The 23,216-nt window shown below is 46.6% G+C and overlaps 1 protein-coding gene across 7 annotated transcripts in view; it reads left to right on the forward strand.

Moving 5' to 3' along the window:
- NDST2 (N-deacetylase and N-sulfotransferase 2) overlaps positions 1–22,511 on the forward strand; it is a 137,941-nt gene extending 115,430 nt beyond the window's left edge. For all 7 annotated transcript variants that reach the window (XM_057423682.1, XM_057423685.1, XM_057423684.1 and 4 more), the window contains 12 exons: positions 4,422–4,509; positions 4,698–4,852; positions 6,341–6,526; positions 6,937–7,065; positions 11,820–12,002; positions 12,805–12,901; positions 14,212–14,335; positions 17,681–17,855; positions 18,099–18,269; positions 19,626–19,735; positions 21,206–21,308; positions 21,459–22,511. In XM_057423682.1, the coding sequence (XP_057279665.1) occupies positions 4,422–4,509; positions 4,698–4,852; positions 6,341–6,526; positions 6,937–7,065; positions 11,820–12,002; positions 12,805–12,901; positions 14,212–14,335; positions 17,681–17,855; positions 18,099–18,269; positions 19,626–19,735; positions 21,206–21,308; positions 21,459–21,584 (1,647 nt within the window). In that variant the 3' untranslated portion in view covers positions 21,585–22,511. The remainder of the gene's footprint in view (positions 1–4,421; positions 4,510–4,697; positions 4,853–6,340; positions 6,527–6,936; positions 7,066–11,819; positions 12,003–12,804; positions 12,902–14,211; positions 14,336–17,680; positions 17,856–18,098; positions 18,270–19,625; positions 19,736–21,205; positions 21,309–21,458) is intronic.
- Positions 22,512–23,216: the final 705 nt, after the last annotated feature.

Raw genomic sequence — 23,216 nt, forward strand, 5'->3', positions numbered from 1 at the left:
GTAAAAGCGTTTGAGATGAGGCTGTCAAAGTGCTCTGCTTTTCTCCTCCATTTTTTATCATCTGTTTCTCTGCATTTGTCCATGTGCTTTTCCTAGACTCATGGTATCCTCTCTTCCCAGCTCTGACTCTCAAACTTGTTTCCCCCTTTTCTTTTGCATCTTTTTAGAAGGACCTGAGATAGGGGAGGTAACATTTAGGGTTTGTGTGAAACAGCTAAAATCTCTGCAAACGCTTTTGCAAGTTAAAAATGTTGTAGCTAAACACAACAGTTTTATGAAGGTTTAGCCCTGTATTATTGCGATGCCAATCTTAGAAGAGGAGTAGGTCCTAAAGAAACAACCTGAAGAGGGTACAATGCTGTGGTTTCCCCCCATTTCTTCTTCGGTCCTAGAATTTTAATCCCATTGTGAGAGTTTTTGTCTTTTACTGGACAGCATTAAGTGTCTGTAAGTCTTTGCAGATCCATCAGTGAGATTGTACAGTTGGGGATTTTTTAATGTGTTGCAACAAAGTGCACGATTTTAAACTTCTTTTCCCCTAACATTTGCTTAGAAGTAATTATCATTATTTGAGATTATCAGAAAGCCTTTTTTAAAGTGTTAGGCATCGGACATCAGACTGAAGCTTAGATCTTTTTCACACTGTGCCCAGAAATGTGCCTTGGAATGTAGATGTCTGTCACTTGGGCTTGCGGTATGGCTGCCCCAAGTAAGTACTAAAGGCCTTCAGAAGCACGGGTCATGACTTGCAGAGGATGTTCTCCAATAGACTCTGGCAAGCGTGAAGCAGGTCTGGGTGTGCTGTAGCTTAGGAGTTCAAGTGGCCAGTGCTGGGAATCTCTTGGGAAACTCCATCTATTCCTTCCTGGGGCGAACCTTGCAGAACTTGTAGTAGGAGCTTAGCAGGGAAGGGGGTCTTTCTGGCGAGCTAGTATTCTTGGCTGCATCTTGGGAGGATTTTGTGGTGGAAGATAGCTAGAAAATACAAAACAGAAATACTTGGAGGGATTGGAGGGGCAGTTTTCTGGGAGAAGAAACCTTGCTTTTAAGAGATGGGGGGTAGCTAAAATGCTAGCCCTCTGACCCATACCATGGGAACAACTAAATGTCTTGCATCATAAAATCAGCTAGGTTGGAAAAGACCTTTAAGATCATCAAGTCCAACTGTTACCCCAGTGTTGCCATGTCCACCACTAAACCGTGTCACTAAAGGCTTTGTCTACATGTTTCTGAACACTTCCAGGGACGATGACTCTACCACTTCCCTGTACAGCCTGTTCCAATGCCTGACCACCCTTTGGGGAAGAAACTGCTCCTAATATCCAGTCTAAACCTCCCCTGGTGCAGCTTGAAGCCATTACCTCTTGTCCTGTCACTCATTACTTGGGAAGAGGCCAGGAACCTCCTCGCTCCATCCTCCTTTCAGGCAGTTGTAGAGAGTAATAAGGTCCCCCCTGAGCCTTCTCTTCTCCAGACAGAGCAACCCCAGCTCCCTCAGCCATTCCTCATCACACTTGTGCTTCAGACCCTCCACCAGCTTTGTTGCTCTTTGGACCCACTCCAGCACCTCAGTATCTCCCTTGTAGTGAGGGGCCCAGAACTGAACACAGTAATCAAGGTGCAGCCTCACCAGTGCACAGATTAGGCACATGAAGATCTGTTTACATCTGGCTGGCTGTTAATGGATAGCCTATTCTGTATTTCTTGATGGCATTTAATATAAAATATCAGAGTACATTATGAATATAAATGAAATGCCACTTGAGTCACCTGTAAGACATTATTAGTACTATCATCTTCATCCTACTTTATCAACAAGAAAGATAGTGCAGAGGTGTCAGAGCAGGCAGAAGAGTCATGTTCCTGGCCTATTCCCACATCTGTGTTGTTTCACCTTAATACATACAGCTCACACATCTCTGAACCAGTGTGCTAGGGAAGAGTGAATACATAATGATGAAATAGATTTCCAGATATTTTACGTTGGCACCTTAATCTCTTTTATCCTGTGCAGGGGATGGCTTCAGACCTATTCCATGCCACCTTGTGGATGTGGCTGTGAAAAGGATCCAGCATCAGCAGAGGGCTGGCACAAGATTAGCAATAAACCAACCAGGAAGGCAGGACTCCATAGTCTTGGAGTTCCTGGGACCCCTGTGGTTCATCTCTGGTCCCTCGCCAGACACAAAGGATTGCTGGGCTTTTTGGGATTTATCATCAGTCAGATGTGTTGTCATGGTAACCCCACCCAGGCTTTAAATCTCCCTCTGTGCAGAGGAATGCTAAGCCTCTTAACCGCTGTCTTTCCTCCCTCCACCTTCCTACCCAGGCTTGGGGAACTGGATGTGCCTGTCAGAGCAGCAGAGAGGTGGTGATGTGTGGGACATCTCTGGAGACAAGACACAAAAGTTGTACTTTCCTGTCCAGGATACTGGGCGATATGTTCAAGGTGGTGGTCCCAGATGAGATGTGATATTGTCATCCAGCTGTGCAGACAGGTGCTTCTCTGTAAAGGGATGCACAGCTCTGAAGTCTGTGCTCCCTGATGCTTCTGATGAGTCCCTGCACCTTACAGAGTTACATGAGGGGAACGTGACCTCCTGCTGCCTATTCTGGATCTTGTGCAGCAAAGGGGACTTCAGCCATCAGTGCTGCTGGCATGTCAGCTTTTAAAAACACTTGTTTAACATTTATGATAGGTTCTGGAGATGTCATGCAATACATTCCTCAAAATACTACTCTTGGGTGGGGCCTGGGCTATGGATGTGGTAGGCATATGGCTACGGAGAGCTGGGATCTTTGACATTTGTCCCAGGCTGCATTTGATGTCAGTGTTGCGTGAATCTGGGGAGGAGGAACCGGGCATTAAGTGTGTCTCTAAGGAAAAGTCTGAAAGCTTGGTTCCCTCAGAGCACTGAGCCTCTCTGCAGCACTGCAGAAATAATCTGTCTGGTCTTCACACCTTGCTGTGTGAAGAGGTCATGTTCTGCCTGCCTTGGGAATACTGCTCAACTTCTGCACTCCCAGAAGTCAACACTGCTTTGAAATGTGAGTAACAGCACCGATTTGTCAGGATGTCCTTAAGTGGTGAGTGTCAAGGGTCCACAGGATGAGAGTCTGTATTTGTGAATGCACTTTTACCACCTAGGGAGCAGTGCCCCTAAACAATGCCTGTAGAGTGTGAGCCATGTGAAAGCAGTGTTGTAGTGCTCTTCTGTGCTTCTTGGGGCTGGGGAAGGGCAGCTGGTGCAGAAAGATCTGCCCATCTCCCCTGCACAGTTTGGAAAGCACTTACCCCAGTATTATGTGCCAAGTTGCTTGTGTGTTCAAATCTAGCCCAAGTCTGCTGTTGGGAGGTCATCACCTTCACCTTGGTGTAGCCACTCATCCATTGCTTCCTTGGAAAAGCTATTAAAAACTAAATAACTGCCTGGGCAAGGACTATCTCTGTCACCTGCCAGCAGCCCTCCTGCCGGGTCCCTGTTTGATTGAGAGCTCCTCCCATGGGAGCTGCACCAGCGACACATTCCCTGAAGCACGCAGATAGCAGCAGAGTGTGCATCTCAGGGCTCTCTCTTTTTATTGTTTTCCAACAGAACAGATTTGACTGGAATTGGTTTGTATCTTACTTGTCTAGGACATGCTGAGCCTCTGGGGTTTTGTTCCGCCAAGGTTGTCTGTCTTGCTCTGTTCACTGCTGGACCTTGGGGTTTGTGGCAGAAGGCTCCTTCCCTTTGGCTAGAGCAATTACTTTGGACATTTAAAGCAGACAAAGTGAGCAGGAGAGAACCTGTAGGAGATCTGATGACTGTGAATGTCAGCTCCCTCAAGTTCTATTTCCAGAATCCAGGAAACTTTTCTGATACAAAAGAATATCTCCGTGGCAGGACTCCTTTCACAAGTAGTTCTGCAAATCCACCTTTCCTCTCAAAATAAATCCCCCTCCCTTCGGATCACTTAGTTACTGTTCATGACACTGTTGACTTCCTTTGACTATGCACCTTGTGCTGCCCCATCCTCCTTTTCATTAACATAAAGGCTCGGAGAAAGGGCAGATGTTCGATGGTAATGTCCCAGCCAGCACAGGAGATGAAGGGAGCACTGAGGTTGAACGTGTTAAGAGTAGGGGATCTGTTGCTTGGAAGTGAGATTTATTTTTCCATTGCCTTAGCACAGGCACTCTGGGTCCTTCACATTGAAGTAGAGAGCATCATCTGACTGGTTTTAAAGTGGCATCATTTAGTACAGCGGGACTACTTCAGAGACTCTATGTGGAATGCCTGGCTACGCTGCTTCACTCCACAGACAACAGTGCCTTAGCCCTGTGATACCTTTTCAGACTGAACTGGGCACCAGCAAAGCACAGAGAAATGTTACAGAGAACTGAATATGAGCATTTCTTTTTCCTTTCATTCAAACAGGCTTTACTGAGCACCCAGAATAAGCTGAGAACTTTAGTCCCAAATTTCACCTTTAACCTGGGCTTCTCAGGGAAATTCTACCACACAGGTAAGCCCCTGGCACCCCTTTGTCCCAGTGCCTGCATACAGCCCCCGTGTCCATGTGCATGTGTACCACACTGGAGAAAGCATTATTCTCTGTTGGGAGGACTCAGCATTGCAGGGGATTAGCCACTGCTTTGAAACAAGGAGCCCCTTTTCTGCCTTTTGGTTTTGCACTTTTTCTGCTCTCTGTAGGTACAGATGAGGAAGATGAAGGGGATGACATGCTGCTCAAACACAGGAAGGAGTTCTGGTGGTTCCCTCACATGTGGAGTCACATGCAACCTCATCTTTTCCACAACGTCACTGTGCTGGCTGAGCAGATGAAGCTCAACAAGCAGTTTGCTGTGGTAAGGGGCATCGCAGTTTAGTTACTTTACTGTACTAATCCTTAAACATTCTTCTCCTGGGATAGGAGTTCGGGCCTCACTGAACACCAATATTGGTCTGGTAACTCAGATGCATTTAAGAAAGGCAGTTCTGAAAATTTAAATTGGTCTGCAGCTCCTGCTGTCTTCAGGCAAGAAACACAATTCCCGTGCCTGCCTGTGAAATGGGAATGTTTCCTGGCACCTGCATGGCCCCAGGCAGCGCTACTACATTCCACGGTGCAAATCCCAAGGCTGTTGTTTGCTGAGGTGTGAATTTGTAGCATTACCATCCAAATCCAATTAATTTACAGACTCCGGCAGTGAGAAAGCATTTCCTTTTCCATCCTTATGCACTGTGGTTTTGTAAGGAAGTCACCTGGTTGGTTGTATAAAATGCTCTGTGTGCTAACAGCCTTACTTCTGGTCTCCTCAGGCAATGCTGAAGAAGCTAGTTATCTAGGAAGTGCAGGGGAAATTCCCTGGGTTTGGCAGAGGGGGAAGCTTTGAACATCCTGCATTGTTGGAACAATGTCTGTTTGATGCTTACAGCCCAGAGTTGAGTATAGCATACATGTTTTTCTGAAATGAAATGTCCTCTTCACCTCTAGTTTGGTTCTTTTGATGGTAATCCCCTTGGGAGTAGCAGGCTGCTGTCTTGTGTTCCCATGACATACACAGATTAGGAATGATCTTGAATTCAGAGCACAGTTGCAGCATTATAGAACAATTTAGGCTCCTCCTTTTCCTGGTTGAATAACAGTGCAGTCTTTTCCAAAGAGACACAAAGTACAGAACACAATTACTCGTATTTAAACAGGCTAGCAGTGGGAAGGAGAAGGTTATTGCTTCATTTAGGGGCTCTGGTTTTCCTGTACACCACCAGGGCAGAGCTGTCATCATTCATATTGTTACCAGAACTACACAGTGGAATTAAAACCCATGAAATTCAGATATTTCCTGTCATTTTAATGTAGCTCCAGGCCCCTGTATCTCCACCCTCAGTAGTCCCTTGTTACATGTCTGCTTTTATTTGAATTGCTAGAGATGAGACAGATCCCAGGCATCTTCCTTTCTTTCTATATTGGTTAAGGAAATTTTGCTTTCCTCCTCTAGTGGCTCAGATCTAGGCATTGTGGGAGTGAGATATGTCACTTAACAGCATTGATTAGTTTGCAGTAACCCAGGAGCCTGACCTCAGGCTTGTGAATTAAGAATGGTGGAAGTTACACCACCATTCTTACAGCAGCTGTTACCAGTGCTAAACATCCTGGTTGATACAGAATTACCTTTATACTTCTATAGATTCATAAAACAAGACGTTACAAGCAGTATTTCAGGTTTCCCAATCCAGAGAGTTTTCATGTTGCTTTGTCACCTTGCTCCAACTTCGAGTTGATTGCTAAATATGTTCCTTATTAAGGATCTTAGTTAAGTATTGAATGATCAGGCTGCATATTCTGCTTCCAGGAGCATGGGATTCCCACAGACTTGGGCTATGCTGTAGCCCCCCATCATTCTGGGGTTTATCCTGTCCATACACAACTCTATGAGGCATGGAAATCCGTTTGGAGCATCCAAGTAACGAGCACAGAGGAATACCCACACCTGCGCCCTGCCCGGTACCGGCGTGGATTCATCCATAATGGAATCATGGTGAGCACAGCTGGGTGATCAGAGCCCACTTTCTTGCCCAAGGGACGGTCTCGTAGTGACCTGTATCAGAGACATTAATCTTATTATCACCAGTGTTTCCAAAATCACTAAGTCAAGCAAAGAGAAAAAAAGCTTGGCTGCAGCCAGTTTGTGTGTTTCTCAGTACAATTCAGAGGTCAGTACTGAACAGAGAGCAGAACCAAGCACAAGAAGACTAAACTGAGATCCCACTGACTTGTCCGTGCTGTGATGAGTAAATGGTTGGGAGGAATATCAAAAGAGTTCTCTGAACCCCTGTCGATTATGTCCCTTACTCTTCATATTGATCCAGAGTGCTGCTCTGACACTTCACTGGCAGATCCTGCTGCATCTGCCTCTTACCTAATTTTGCTTTTCTCTGATATTGCTAGGTCTTGCCTCGACAGACCTGTGGTCTTTTTACTCACACTATCTTCTATAATGAGTATCCTGGTGGCTCAAAGGAGTTGGACAAGAGCATTCGTGGTGGTGAACTCTTCCTGACGGTGCTCCTAAACCCAGTAAGTTAATCTGAAAGGGGAATCGGTGTATGGGTATCTCGGCTGATGTGCCTGATGTGGAAAAGGACTAGATCTTACAGGGGATTCAGTATAAGCACCACCATGTGATGGTAAGGAGATGTGCAAAAGAGGGCCAAGGAAGTCGTTGTAGTTAATGATGTTTTTCTTTATACACTGCCAAGGACACATCAGTGTCGAGTGTTAGAAACTAGCTAGGGTGACACTGAGTGAGTATGGCCCAAGGTAGAGTGGGTGTTACCAAGACCACTGCATCTTCATGAATCAGAAGTGAGATGTGCCTTGGCTCCTTCTGTTCCTTGCACATCTGCCGCCTGTTGGCTTCTCCGCTGGCTCACTGATGAGTTTGGTCACAATAATTGCTTTCTCTGGGCTTTTGTTATGAAGTGTTCTCTCCTTTCTTCCAGTATGTATGCACTTCAAAACAATTTCTATGTGCCTTTTTTTGTGATGTAGTCACCCTAAGGCATTTGGGGGGATCTGCATCTAACACAGGTGTTTCTTTTTCCCTTCCAGTACTTGACAATTCAGTCAAAACACAAAGCTAAAGTAGTACCTTCAACACCATGCAGTCCCTTCTCAGTTCTTAGCCATGGATGACAAATCACATGAGTTTCTCACTCCCCATTGAAGCTGTGAAGATGTACTAGGTGGCAAGAGAAACACACACAAAAAAAAGCAGTAATTTTTAGAAGATCCTGAATGTATGGAATTAGGAGACAAATCTGTGTAGCTCTTTCCTTCACACTCCCTCACATTCCTGCTTGTTGGCTGCAGCAGGAAAACGTGCTGTTCTTTTTTATTGTACAGTAACATTCTCAATTCCCCACCTAAATTTGTTTCTTACTAAAGCTGATTTGGCATCTGTTGTCTTCCCTTTCTCTGAATAGACATCAGCTTGCCAAGTTTACATAGTGATTTTAGAATGTCTACCTCTAATGTAGCCACTCCCAAATATAATGGTGTTTAATCTCTTTTCTCATGACTTCCAAATTTCTACCTTCTTACTTCTCCATTATCTTTTCCACCAGCCCTGAATATGGGCAAAAAGCCATGCAAGCAGATCTGAGAGAAAGTAGGTTGGTTCTGCCTAGCTTCCTAGGTGGGAACCCTGGAGTACTGGTCCCATTCATTGAATTCTTTTTTGTGGGTTTTGTCATGTAACTTCAGTGCCTCTTTCTCCCTGATTTTTCTTTCACTGCCTTCTCCTCTTGCAGGGTTGAATATGCAGATATAGTTACTTTTGGTCGGGGCTCTAGAGGCTCAGTGAATCATAAATTCAAGCTTTTCCCCTCAATGAGCTTAATCCTTTCTTGTCTCCTGTTTTTCCTAGTGCTTAATGCCTCTGCTCTCCTTGAAGTAGAACTTTGATAGTGAAAAGACCCTTGCAATGTGCTCTGGGTGCATCACACAAACAGGCTGTAGTTTACAAACAGGCCCCGTGTTTCTTTCTGAAGGTTAGCCTGTGACCACCTCTGCCTTGGTGTATGATCCACAGGAGATACGGGTCTATAACAGCCCTAGGTAGAAAACTGGTCTGGAAGCCCTAGGTAGAAAGAAGGTCTGGAAGCCAACCTTCCATCCCCAAGGTCTGGAAGCCAGCCTTCTGTGCCTGTCAGCTGAGACACAATTGTTATCTTTGCACAGGACCAAATCTACCTGCTTAATAGAAGTCTGTAGTAAGGAGAAGGCTGTTCTTTGTGGTACGTATGGAGTGATCAGTCAGAGGGAAACAAACTGCTTTCTTCTCTGTGACCACTGCTTTTCTGGGTTTCTGTTGCCATACGCTGGGTGAATTCCCCCTTGTCGCACTTCATAATTGTCAGATCTTGAAGAATGCCTGCAGAACTAGCTACTGTGAAACTTAAGAATTCTAATCCAGGGATCATTGCTGTGCCAAGCAGTTCATAGAAACATGCTTTCTAGAGCTACCCATTAAAATTTGCTGGTAAGTTTGTGATGGTCAAAGCAGCTGGCAGTGATCTGTGATCCAGAAGGCTTGGGAAGGTTGTGCTCTGGTATAGGATGAGCTTATTTGCCAGATTTACTGTTGGCTCTTTGCGGTGACTAAAACTCTTTCAGGCACCTTCAGATGATTCTGATGTTTACAGTTTTGCTCCCTTTTGGCAGGGGAGCATTTCTCTCTCTGTGAGCAGTGGAGTACTGTGCTCTAAGATGCTCTTCATTGCTCATGTTTGCACGGTGACTCAGACCATTGCATTCCTCCTCTTGCTGATAGAGCCATCTCATAGACCTGATGGAAAGCTGGCCAGCCCTGGAGCCCCAGCAGTGATCCGTAGCAGACTTGGACCAGGCTCTTTCAGTCCTTTTTGGTGCTTCCAGCTCCCTTTGAGTGTATCTACACATGCAGGAGTCTCCAAGCCTGTATGCATATGATTAACTCCACAGTGCAAACAGAAGATGTTTGATGTTCTGACTGGTGAACAAGGTCTGATGTCAGGAAGGAGAATAGCCATTGATACCCAGCAGACAGGCTGATCACTTCTGACAAACACTTTTGCTCACGTTAAGCGGCTGCTTAGGTTACTGCTGTGCCCACAACTGCTTGTTACATACTGCAGGGGTGCTCATACCCGCTTATTTTCTGTATTTTAGGCTCCCTGTGGCCTTTCCTCTCATCTTTCCTCAGTGCAAAGGAGGGGAAACCTTGGCATGCTGACAGTGGAAGGGAGGGGAGAGGAAGGAGGTGTTATTACCAAGCTAGTCCCTGGGGTCCCTGGGTGTGCATGGGAGGGAGAGATGGGACTTCAATGTAGCTTATGTCAGAAGTTGTGCTCAGAGCAGTGTTGGCAGCAGTAGCTGTGATGAGGCAGAGCAAGCAGCCAGGCCTTGTTGAACAGCGCATGTGTGTTACAGGACATGGCTATCCTCACAAGTACAAGGAAATGGCCCTTTGGTTGGGCTTGTCTTCTAAATCCAGTTACTTGGGGCTGTTTGCAGGTGACAGCATTACCTGTGTGAGCCCTTTTAGTTGAATGTGTTTACTCTTGAGACACAGCTGCTTCCCTGATCACATGGATGCAAACATGCAGGTTGTTTTTATTCTGGAGCGCTTGCAGGGACCCCAGGTGGTGACCTGTGTCCTCCCTGCTGCAGTGCTTGGTTTATGCCAGTGAGCCACATGCTTCATGCAGCAAATTTTTCCTCTGAACGTTTCACTGGCAAGTCAAAGGGATGAGCCAGCACTCGCTGTCACACCACATTCCTGTGTTCCCCAGAAATGGGAAAAATACAACATGAGACACATCCTTTGGCACCTTATGTGCTCCGTGGCATGGCCCTGAAGTTACACTGAAGATCTTCCTGTCCTTTGCTCTGTGTTATATTTAGCACATCTCCTTTTTACACGGCAGCACCAAGCACATGCTGCTCTTTGAAGTGGAGGTGCCAGAGCCTGTCTGTCAGGGCCTCTCTATCAGCTTAGTAGGAAACCAGAAGGAAAACTGGTCACTGAGACCAGTCCATGGCAACACTGGGCAGAAGACTGAATTCAGACCTCTTGAGTGCCAGCAAGTGTCTTCATCCCGAGACCATCTGTCTCCTGCTTCCCTCTTTTTCTCTTCCCCTGCTGTTAGTGGGAAAGCCATTCCTGCCCCCATCAGGGAAGCCTTTTGTTGCCTCCTGATCTTACCTGGCATCATCAGGATTAAGCCCTGAACTGTGCAGCAGTGGATGCCCCTACTGTGACTGAGGTCTCTTTCCCTCCCTGCACAAGCAGACACTGGTTGGGGAGTGCTAAATCATTCACAGTCATTCTTCCATTGGTCTTAGTGTTCTGCTTTTGTTTTGCTAACTTGTAGCCATGGTGTGGTTTATGTCTGGCAAAATGCTGTTGTGTTACAGGCACTAGGATGCCCAATTCCATGGGACCTGTCAAAGCCATACACCAGTGTCAAGCTGACAAGAGTCTTTTGCACTCCTTTCCAAAAGCTAAAGTACTGAAACACAGGAGGGAAATGCTTGAGAGATGACTTGGCAAGGCAGGGATAGCACACCAGCTCCTGAGCACTACAGTGCTGGGTAGGCTCCCATGGGTGTTCTGTGCCACTTTGCCCAAGGGTTTTCATCCTCAGGCTTGGCAGGACATTTTTCAGGGGCTGCCTGTGCTGAAGGCTCTTGCAAGCTAAAACCTTATCAGCTGATATCTGTTCCTAGGACAATGTCCTAGTGCAGTGTATCTTTGCAGCCCCTGTTCAGATCCCCAGATATGTTTGTTTGTATTTTACAGTGTGAATTGCCACTTGTTCCTTTATGCTTGAGATGTCAGCTCTGAAGTGAATGAAAGCTGACAGGCTGTGGCCCTAGAAATAACTCCTGTGAAAACTGTCCTTGCACCATTGTGCCCTGGCCTGCAGCATGCTGCTCCTCTCCCTGGCCTGCTCTCCTAGCTGCTCACCGCAGCTAGAGAGCTTGCTCTGATTGTGCCCTGGGGAGAGGAAGGGAAGCTCTTGTTCTGCATTGACATCCAGGGCTCAGTTACCACTCCATCACCAACATTCCCAGGGTTTACTGGGAGGTCTGTGACTTCCTCTCCTGAGTTCCTCCTGTCTTGCAAGCTCTACATCAAGGCAGTGCTGTATCCTGGCAGATGAAGATCCATCAACCGAGACAGCCAGGGCAGTCTGAGATGTGAACAGCCTCTTGCTGACAGCGGAATCAAGCTAAGAAGAATGAGTACTGTTACCTGATTTATCCCACGTCTTCCCTATTTTCAGATCAGCATCTTCATGACCCACTTGTCCAACTATGGGAATGACCGTCTGGGACTGTACACTTTTGAGAGCTTGGTGAAGTTTGTGCAGTGCTGGACCAACCTTCGCTTGCAGACATTGCCCCCTGTCCAACTTGCAAAGAAGTACTTTGAAATCTTTCCTCAGGAGAAGAATCCCTTGTGGCAGGTGAGAAGGCAGCTTTAACTGCTCCTGGTGGTTTTGAAGAGGCATGTCCCACGTTTAAAGTGGCAGGACTGCTGGTCCAGAGCACAGAGGGGTAATGAGGAAAGTTTAGGTTTAACCTTTGTGGCTTGAGGCTGTAAGTGGCAAATTGCAGGGTGGAAAGGATGGGGAGTAGGAGCAGCAGGACACAATCATGGTGTGAGTTTAGGGTCGGGGATGGCTGTCAAAAGTGACTGGGGGGCAGGCTTGCAGGCATTTGGGTCACTAAAAGGCATATTAATTAGAGCAAGCTGCTGTGAAATGTTAAGTGTGCAAGGAAGAACCCTGTTTGGTGCTGGAGGAGCTTGCAGGCACATTAATATGATTAATCTTAAAGTAATCTCACACTGCAGGATTCATGTTCATTAAATTAAAACATGGTTATTCCATTTTATCCCAGTGCAGCAGCTCTCTGCATGGTAATGAGCAGATGAAATTAACTGAAGGTGATAGAGTTGTCTGTGTGCCAGAAGTTCACAGATGTTGAGCTGTACCATCATGGTGGCCCAGGTCAGCATGACTGCACAGGGCAAGGCTAGTGGTTAACGCTTTCAGAGGGACCTTGGCTCTGGTGTCACCCTGGAGCTTTTGGAAAACATTCCTGTGTTTTTAGTTAAGTATTTGTGGCGCTGGCAGGGTAGCAGTGTGGCTGTGAAGTGTTCTTCATATGCTAATAGCATTTTCCTGAGAGGACTGGCCTTCCAGCTTTTCCTCCCCTTTCCATTAGCTCCTGTGGTAATGCTTAATCCCATCACTTGTGCTGCAGAATCCCTGCGATGATAAGAGGCACAAGGATATCTGGTCCAAAGAGAAAACATGTGATCGACTCCCCAAGTTCCTCATCGTGGGACCTCAGAAAACTGGTAATGTGAATACTTTATCTAAAGATTGATTGCAGCTTCCCTGTCATTCCTCCAGAGAGGAGAGCTGGAAAGGTCTGTGTAGTAGTTCTGTATGGCTGTCCTTTCTGCAAGCTGCCAAATGACCACAGAGGACATTTCAGAGAATCTCAGGTTTGCTCTAACCTGAATCTGGCAAGCCTGTCTGCACTTTGTACCCTGGTGCTGTGGCTGGCTCAGTCCTGATTTGCAGAGAAAAGCCTTACCTGCAGAGTTGGTTTGGCTTTTCCAGGTAAGCCGAGAGAAACTATGACTTTACTTAGTGTATCACAAGCATAAGCTGTCAGCAGGGATAAACACAGCCGCTTGGCAAAGGTTCCAGTGAATGCCCCCTAGTGCTTTTATTGAGGCAGATCTGTGTGCCCACTGCGCGCTCCATGTCACTGTCAGTGGGAGGTAGAGATCCTCTTTTGTCTGACCTCTGTCACCACCTCTTAAGTGCTATGGCATTGTGGTTGGCAGTGATACGCCTGTATATACTGTACTAGGAGTCCCTTCGAGGCTGAAGAGAACAAAATTTTCAATCAAAGCCAGGTCTTCAAGCCTTGGCTTTCTCTGTAGCCCAGTGAAACAGCAGCCACCAACCACGCACAGCAAGCAGTGATCCTGGCCTTGGGAGGAAGCTTGTCCCAGCCATATTGCTGTCTCCTGCCTCTGTCATGGTGAAGCTCTGTTGGTGTGTGTGCAGCATGAGCCCTTCTGTATCATGGCCCAAGGTGCTTGAAATGGCACAGTAAGAAACCCCTCTCTTGGCTGATTTATCGTCCTGCTGGAGGCTACAGCTGTTTGCTGAGCAGGATTATTGGGTTTGGCTGAGTAAAAGGAAAAACATCTACAGCAGAGGAAGGCCAAGGCACCTCTAGCTGAACTCCCATGCAAGGACACTAATGTTGCCCCTAGCACGCCTCCTTCCCAAACACGTGATACTGTCCTGCAGTGCCCAGGCCACTTTGTGTTTGGAGGGTATGCATTCTGCTCCTTGACAGTGTGGCTGTGCCACCAGTGGGGGTAGCCAACATGGGTGACAGCTGTCATGCTAAGGAGGTGACTTAAATCAGCTGCATGGGCTGACACATGGGATTGAACTGTTCAGTCAGGTTCAATCTCAGTGCTTGGTGTCACCACTGTTGTAACCTGCATGAGTGAAGGGTGGGTTAGCCACACGTGGTAGGAGTGTGCCCATCTGGGGACTCTGCTTTGCAGTGCTGGTAAAGCTTTTCATTCAGCCAAGTGTCATGTGTGACCCAGGTCCCATTAACTCATTCCCGTTGCAGGCACAACAGCTGTGCACTTCTTCCTGACCATGCATCCAGCCGTCACTAGTAACTTCCCAAGTCCATCCACCTTCGAGGAGATCCAGTTTTTCAATGGACCCAACTATCATAAAGGAATTGATTGGTAAGAACCCTGACATGCTCTTCTGTGCTAAGTTCACCCATGTTACGTTGCTTTCTCCTGAGTTTCTCTGTATGTCCACCTCAGCCACCTTAGTAGCTTCTCCATTTCTGAACAGCTATTTTCATAGCTATTGATCAGTGCATGCTCTGTTTTCCTGCTAATCCAACTGCTTGGTACCAGGACAGATAATTTCTGATTTCACTGCCTGCTCACCAGGAGACTTGTAGGCATGATAGAGTTTTAAAAACTCAGTCTTTGTTGAATGCTCTGCTGTCATGAGGTTTCTTTTCCTTTGACATGAAAAACAGGTAACAGTGCACTCATTTAAAAATCCTTTGTTGTTTCTGAGTTAAGAGGCAGTGCAGAGGGGACAACCTCCCTCCTGTTGTTCTGGGCTCTTCAGACTTCCAGCCATCACTGCATTCCTCACATTGGCTCCAGTGTTCACGTGAATACCTTGATCTTTACGTGTAAAAGTATGCTAACGTGTTTCCACCTGTCGGTGTCACTATGGCACAATTATGCCGCTGTGTTTCCAGGCAGAGACATTTCAAAGGTGTTTCTTGCTCAAAGCATTGACTTCAGGTCAACTGTGGCACTGTGCTTGCTCACGCATGGCTCTGAGAGCAGCTCTGTGACAGCAAGGCATTCTGCTGTTGGGTTTCTTTGCCCATGAGCTCTGGGAGACTTTGACTGACTTCTCTGATCGTTTAGAGGACTGCTGAAAAGATATCACAAGGGGGTTAGTACTTGAGCAAAGCTCACAGGAATCAAGCACTACAGAGGAATATAAGGCTGCTGCTAGAGGATGTAGGAAGGCAGCTAGGAGGACTAAGGCATCCTTAGAATTAAACCTGGCAAGAAGGGTCAAGGACAGCAAAAAGAGCTTTTTCAAATACATGGCAGATAAAACTAACACCAGAGGCAATGTGGGCCCACTGATGAACGGGATGGGTGCCCTGGTGACAGAAGATACAGAGATTGCAGAGTTACTGAATGCCTTCTTTGTCTCTGTCTACTCTGCCGCAGGCAGTCCTGAAGAGCCCTGTACCCCTGAGACCTTAGATGAAGTCAGGTCGACGGAGCGGTTTGCCTTAGTCGATGAGGAATGGGTTAGAGATCAGTTGAGCAATCTGGACATCCATAAATCCATGGGTCCAGATGGGATGCACCCGCAGGTGCTGAGGGAACTGGCGGAAGTCATTGCTAGACCACTCTCCATCATCTTTACCAAGTCTTGGGAAAAGGGAGAGGTGCCTGAGGACTGGAGGAAAGCAAATGTCACTCCAATCTTCAAAAAGGGCAAGAAGGAGGACCCGGGTAACTATAGGCCGGTCAGCCTCACCTCCATCCCTGGGAAAGTGATGGAACACCTTATCCTTGGTGCCATCTTAAGGCATATCAAGGATAAGAGGGTTATGAGGGGCAGTCAACATGGCTTCACCAAGGGGAAATCATGTTTGACCAATCTCTTAGCCTTTTATGAGGAAATAACACGGTGGATGGATGATGGCAGAGCGGTGGATGTGGTCTACCTTGACTTCAGCAAAGCATTTGACACAGTCCCCCACAGCATCCTCACAGCTAAATTGAGGAAGTGTGGTCTGGATGATCAGGTAGCGAGGTGGACTGCGAACTGGCTGAAGGAGAGAAGCCAGAGAGTTGTAGTCTATGGGGGGGAGTCTAGTTGGAGGCCTGTAACTAGTGGAGTGCCTCAAGGGTCAGTACTGGGACCGGTATTATTTAATATATTCATCAATGATTTAGATGAGGGAATTGAGTGTACTATCGACAAGTTTGCTGATGACACTAAGCTGGGAGGAGTGGCTGACATGCCAGAGGGTTGTATTGCCATCCAGCGAGACCTGGACAGGCTGGAGAGTTGGGCAGGAAATAACTTGATGAAATATAACAAGGGAAAGTGTAGAGTCCTGCATCTGGGCAGGAACAACCCCAGGTTCCAGTATAGGTTGGGGAACGACCTGTTAGAGAGCAGCGTAGGGGAGAGGGACCTGGGGGTCCTAGTGGACGACAGGATGACCATGAGCCAACACTGTGCCCTTGTGGCTAAGAAGGCCAATGGCATCCTGGGGTGTATTAGAAGGGGGTGGTTAGTAGGTCGAGAGAGGTCCTCCTTCCCCTCTACTCTGCCCTGGTGAGACCGCATCTGGAATATTGTGTCCAGTTCTGGGCCCCTCAGTTCAAGAAGGACAGGGAGCTGCTGGAGAGAGTCCAGCGCAGGGCAATGAAGATGATTAAGGGAGTGGAGCATCTCCCTTATGAGGAAAGACTGAGGGAGCTGGGTCTCTATAGTTTGGAGGAGACTGAGGGGTGACCTTATAAGTGTCTATAAATATATAAAGGGGGAGTGTCACGAGGATGGAGCCAGGCTCTACTCGGTGGCAAACAATGATAGGACAAGGGGTAATGGGTACAAACTGGAACACAAGAGGTTCCACTTAAACTTGAGAAGAAACTTCTTCTCAGTGAGGGTGACGGAACACTGGAACAGGCTGCCCAGGGAGGTTGTGGAGTCTCCTTCCCTGGAGACATTCAAAACCCGCCTGGACACAATTCCTGTGTAACATTATCTAGGTGTTCCTGCTCTGGCAGGGGGATTGGACTAGATGATCTTTCGAGGTCCCTTCCAATCTCTAGCATACTGTGATACTGTGATACTGTGAACTGTTGCACTAGCTGACAGGCCTAGAAAGCATAGGTTTTTATGTGCATCTCCTAGAAAAGTCATCCAACTTGACTGGAGTGTTGCATCACATGCATGTTTAGCATGGAATCTTAGTTGTATAGCTTAAATTTCAACAGACCTGTCTTCTAGTACTTTGCAGTGCCCTGTCCCACACATTGCCCTCTGCCTTACTCAAATGCCTTAGATACCATGTAAGCTCCTGTGATCTTTATCCTGCGCCTCAGCTATGGACAGATGTGCAGAGAGACACTTGAGTTAGATGGGTTTAAACAGGTTTAGGTGGGTTTAAACAACCAGTCAGTGGCAGGACATGCAGCTGATTCTGGCCTTACTCTTGGACTGAACCTCTTTTCTATTAGAACTAGTACCCTACCCTCAGCCTTTTCTTTCCGCTGCCCAAAGACTTGGGAAACACACTCTCAGCAAAATACTTTCTTGCCCTTTTATCATCTCCAACTTTCCATGTTGTGCTCCACCACACCTTATCCTCTGTGCCCGTTTTCCCATTCACTGCATTCCTGGCGAGCTGCAGTTGTTCTGTGAACTGTGTCTGTTCACGAGGCACAAGGGCGTCATTTTGCCATGTGCCATTTCTTTGTTGGGCCAAGCTGCTCACCAGTGTCCCTTCTGTTTGGCAGGTACATGGAATTCTTTCCCATCCCCTCCAATGCCAGCACAGACTTCATGTTTGAGAAGAGTGCCAATTACTTTGACACAGAGGTGGTACCAAAACGTGGTGCAGCCCTGCTCCCTCGAGCCAAAATCATTACTGTTCTGATCAACCCTGCTGACCGAGCCTATTCGTGGTACCAGGTAACTTCCCAGCGCTGTTCTGTAGGTGAGGGCCAGAGAGGTGTTCCAGTGGGGTGAAGTGGAAATCCTGTGGATCCATCTCCCTAGAGGGGCCAGGGAATGTAAGGCAGGCTGCCTGCAGAGTGTGGACAGTTACACACAAAGGCACTGGTGGGTTGTTGTGCCAAGTCAGTGGGGTCTGCAGAGAGATGCGTAAGGTGGAATTCTGTGTTCTTGCTCCTAAATTCAGTTTATGTTTTCCAGCACCAGCGTGCTCACAGTGACCCTGTGGCACTCAATTACACCTTCTACCAAGTGATCTCTGCAAAATCCCAGGCCCCTCAGGAACTGCGCAACCTGCAAAGCCGATGCCTGCTCCCTGGCTGGTATTCAACTCACCTAGAGCGCTGGCTAACACACTACCCCTCTGGGCAGGTAGGAGGCTTGGCAGTAGAGGCTGTTGTGCGGAGCCCTTTGTAGGTTTAGTGTAGAGAACTGTTACATGTGTGTATGCTTCAGCTACCCACTCACTCCAGCCCATTGTTTTCATGTGACCTCCTGTCTTGTCTTCTGGAACAAAAGCCGCCACTTGATTCCTCCTGTTATGAGCTAATAAGAAAATCAGGCTTGAATACTCCGATTTTGCTCCTTACTGTGTTTGTAAAAGTAAATGGGTACAGAAGCATACTACGATCTCCTGGACAGCTCCAAAGTATTGAGAAGTTCAGCAGTGTAAGCGCTCCCTTCCGTTCATGTTGGCCAGAGACTCTCTTCAGGCCCAGTAGGCACTCAGCCACTTGCTGCAGTTTCACTGTTTTAAAGAGAGGCTCTGTGTCTCTGCCACTTATTAGTTCCTGTGTTGCAAAGCCTTTAGCCGCCTGCTGAAGGGGAATTTCACTGCAGAGATGTCAGGATTCTATGTTTTGTATATAAATTTGCGCAACATCCATTAACAAAGAACATTACTGTCTCTAAATTCAAAAGAAATTTATAAACTGTCTAATACAGCGTGAGTCAGAATATGTTCCTTTAAGTTTCTTTCTTTCCGCTGCTGGGGTTATCCTCAGACAGTCTATAATCCAGCAAAGGCGTATAAGCCCCATTTAGTCTGTTATTCTCTGCCAAAGCAGCAGCCTAAACTGTACGTGACAGATCTGCCAAGCCTAAAAAGAGACATGGGAAAACATTCTTGGGCTTACATCTCATTGCCCTGCTATTTCTGGAGGTCACTGCTGTGAGGAATGATACAGCCAGACACACCATCCATGCACTTATTATGGGTCAGGTCTCCAACCTTCTCCAGAACACACTTCATGTGTCTGTTTTTTTGTTCTGTTCTTTGAAATGGGTAATTTATTAGCACAAATGTTGTTCATTATTGTTTATCACACATGTAGCAGGAGAATACTCGGAGATTACAGAAGAATACTTAGCACAATGGCTGCTGGCATCTAAAAAGGACATATGAGGTTTCCAAAGAGAGTCTGGAAATTGTGTTACTGCTGGGCCTTAGTGCTTAGTTACAGGGAGGTTGGCCAAAGGCAAGTTTATTAAGCAAAGCCTGTCAAGGTCTACTGTTTATGGTACTTGTGGCCCATATTATAACTTCTCTATCTAGCTGTGGTGACAAATAGGCCACATCCCCTCACTGTGTTGCTCTAGAACAAATGGGCTTTTTTGGCAGCCTTTACTCACACACACAAGGGCCAGGGGCAGTTTTGAGATCCAGGAAGCTCACGGGTGTCATTCAGCACAGGCGGTTAGAGGCTAAGGCGGCTGCTGTCTTTTCAGCTTCTCATTGTGGATGGTCAGGAGCTGAGACACAATCCTGCCTCTGTAATGGACAACATCCAGAAGTTCTTGGGAGTGACACCACTGTTCAACTACACCCAGGCCCTCAGGTAGGGAAATCATTTTGTGAGGATTTTTCCTTTGCCAAGTGTGATACTAATAAACACTTGTTTAGAAGAATACTTACCTTGAAGTATACAAGACTTAAAAGACTACAAGACCTGCTATGGTTTCAGAGGTATGGCTAACCCTAAAATTAGGTTCAGATAGCATGACATGCTATGCTGAGACCGAAATCATAGCTTAGCCTTTCAAGAAATTATAGGGAAAGGGGTGTTTTTTTGTCATTGTCACGGAGAAGCATGAAGTTGCTCACAGCAGTAACTATGATGTTTTAGTCTGCATGGTTTCAGAAAAGGTGCTGGAATTATTAGCACTCTTTCTGCTTTGTGTTATAGCTGACAGAAAGTAGCGGAGGTAGATTAAAAATGTGTGACAAGCTGCTCGTATCTGCAACCAGATGGAGATTAGGGACACATGGCACAGTTCTGAAATAGTGAGTCTATTATTACAGAAGACATGGTCTTGACAGGTGCCCAGAGCTATCTGAGGAAGTGTTAGTAGAGGCACTACCCCGCTGCTAATAAGCTGAAGGATGTTACTCAGCCATTACTGTGATCTTGCCCATACTGCAAGTGCAGTTAATCTGAATAGATTAAGTGCTAGTTGACAGTCTTCAGTGGAGATCCTGAATATTGTTCTTTGCAGCTGAAACCTGTGTTTTCCCATCTCTGCTCTCACAGCCTATGCTTGTTGAGGTTGGTGGGTGGTATGCGTGTGTGTAGGCATATGGCAATTGCCCTTTAACAGCAAGGAGAGAGAACTAATCCAGTTCTCCTCCTACAGGTCTTTTCAAAGGGATGGCACACACTCCCCAGGGAAGGGCAGGTTTAGAAATGTCAGATTATTTGACAGCCTTACTTGCTGGAGCACTTGTGGTGATAGTAAATGGACTATTTAGAATCGTGGTACTGGCTGGTACCCTTCAGCCAGGGTCAGAAAATAAATGGTCAGCTCGCCTCAGAGTTTGGTAGTGGGCCTTGCTCAAACCTCAAACTCCTCCTTGGCTATCTGAGGGGACAGGCCATACTCAGACACTGTTACCAGCATTGCCTTATACCTGTGGTTTAACAAGAAAAGAAACACTGACTTTTTTAAATGCTTGGGGGATGGGGAGGGGCTGGTTCTAATACTTCTCAATTATAATGAGGAGATTTAAAAGAATTTACATACACTAAAACATTATTATTCCTCCCCCCAATCTTAACAGACAAATACTGTTAACACTACATTGCCTCTGAAATGTGCATAAAGCTGAGACAGTCACAGTTGGAATGGATTTCTTGTCAAAGTAGTCAAGTGCCAAAAGAAAGGAATCAAAACCATGAACAAATAAGTAAATAAAACCCAAACCCAATTTGTAAAACACTGAAATGGGAAATGCTTGAGAAGTTACTTAATTTCTGCTGCTACTAATTGGGCATGTGGCTGTATCATTTAAAGACAAATGTCCTTTCCAGATTTGATGAAGCAAAAGGATTTTGGTGCCAGCTGCTAGATGGAGGAAAGACTAAATGCCTAGGAAAGAGTAAAGGAAGAAAATACCCTGATATGGATTCCTTGGTAAGTAACTGTCTCAAATCTGTTGGCAGCAAGAGATGTAGAAACATCCCAGCAACCCAACCTGGATTTTCCTACCATCTGTGTCCTAGATGACCTATGCAACGTGTCCAGGGTAACATTTTCCACTAATGTGGTCTGTGTTTTCCACAGTCACGGCTGTTCCTAAGAGACTTCTACCACGAGCACAACATTGAATTATCCAAGCTGATGAACAGACTTGGGCAGCCCCTTCCAACATGGCTCCGAGAGGAACTGCAGAACTCCAGCTGGAGCTGAGAGGGACTCCCTTGCCCCCAGTGCCATTGGGATGTGTGGTGCTCCAACGTGCTCTTTGATGCCATATATTGTCAAGCCAAAATAACTCGACAAATGAGCAGGAGCAGAGAGTGTGCATGTGGAGCCTTTCCTCACCACTGGGAAGGGCTGCCGCCTCTGACACTGCCCTGGGATATAGAGTGCAAGTCACATTCTTGAGTATTAATGGTGTTATTACACTTTTGACTTTTACTTACAGGAAGGCTTTGGAATGCCTGCCCTACTTTTGAGCAGGGGAGAGAGCACCGTAAATACTTTATGTTTAAAATACTCCTCTCAGTATATGAAACAGGCAGTAGCTAGAGGGTCAACGTGTTACGCCTCTGAGTCCAGAAGTAAAGACTTAAGAGGTGAGCTATTCAGCCCACTGCTGCGAAAAAAGCAGCAGCTTAATAGAAGAGGGAATCTAGTCCAGTGAGCCCTAGCTTGTAAATAGACTACAAGTCTATTTGGCAACAGCAAGGTACAAGAGCACCTTGTTCCTCCCCATGCGGAGTACAGTGGCCATGATCATGAGTTACAGTGCTACTGTGTGTGGCTGATGGAGACCGCACTTTCTTGGAGACAGATGTAATAGACCTAAGATTTGCCTCTCCTTACCTGCAGCATTGTTGGTCTGATAGCATCCAGTGACTGTGGTCAATGGGCAGTGGGAGAAAAGGCAAAGCTGTGGCTACTGTCGCCGAACTGATTTGTTATCATAGGGAAAAGGTTGCCACATGTGGCAACGTGGCGAGTACTTCTCTGCAGGGACTTTAGACATTTCAAAAGATAACCAAGGAGCAGTACGTCCCTTTAGGACACTCTGGAGGCATGTGTTAGTGCAGCACAGAAGCTGGGGGAGGCAAAGCTCAGGTACTGTCAAATAAGGCTGATACAGCTGAAAGAAATAAGGCTGATACAGCTGAAAGCAGACAATTCAGTTCCCCATGTCTGATCAGCTTAAAAAAAAACCCAAACCAACAAATATTTGTCTCTTTCCAAGAGCTCCAGGGTTCCTACCACCTATGCTGATAGCTGGCACCTGTTTAATCCCCATGCAGTCCAACGATCCAAGGAGGAAAGCAAAATACAGTTAAAAGTATCATGCAGAAAGGCTTGGAGTTAGAAGCATTTTTCAATGTCCAAAAGGGGCTGTTTAGTTTACTACTGCAGAGTCAAGTAAGTACATGAAGGTGCTTTGCCTCCTCCTGCAGTTGCTGGATAACTGTTCTCAGAGGAAATCCTCCGTCACGGTCGTACGTGTTTTCTGTCACTGAGCCATGGGCTTTGGAGCTGTGTGGGCCATCGTCCCTCCCTCCTGGGCACAGACGGTCCTTGGAGACTGCTGCGGTTCCTGAGAACAGAGGGGCAGGATCCAGATGAAACTTCCACGACCTGTCATGAGCTCCTTTTCTCCTACACAGAGAGAAGTTGCTTCAACCAAGCTTTTCCATTGAGCCTTAGGTATTGTGTATTTCTGAATGAATGGTGCATTTACCGTTGTATGTAAATGTATATAGTATGCGATATAGTATTTTATTTCACGTGCCCTTGGAAAGGGTTATTTTGTGCAGCCAAAAAAAAAGGACAGAAAGACCAGAAACCCCTCTC

Source organism: Pezoporus wallicus, unplaced genomic scaffold (assembly GCF_028554395.1).
Source record: "Pezoporus wallicus isolate ANWC-B61680 ecotype Strahan unplaced genomic scaffold, APGP_CSIRO_Pwel_v1 contig_1181, whole genome shotgun sequence".
NCBI classification, from domain to species: Eukaryota; Metazoa; Chordata; class Aves; order Psittaciformes; family Psittacidae; genus Pezoporus; species Pezoporus wallicus.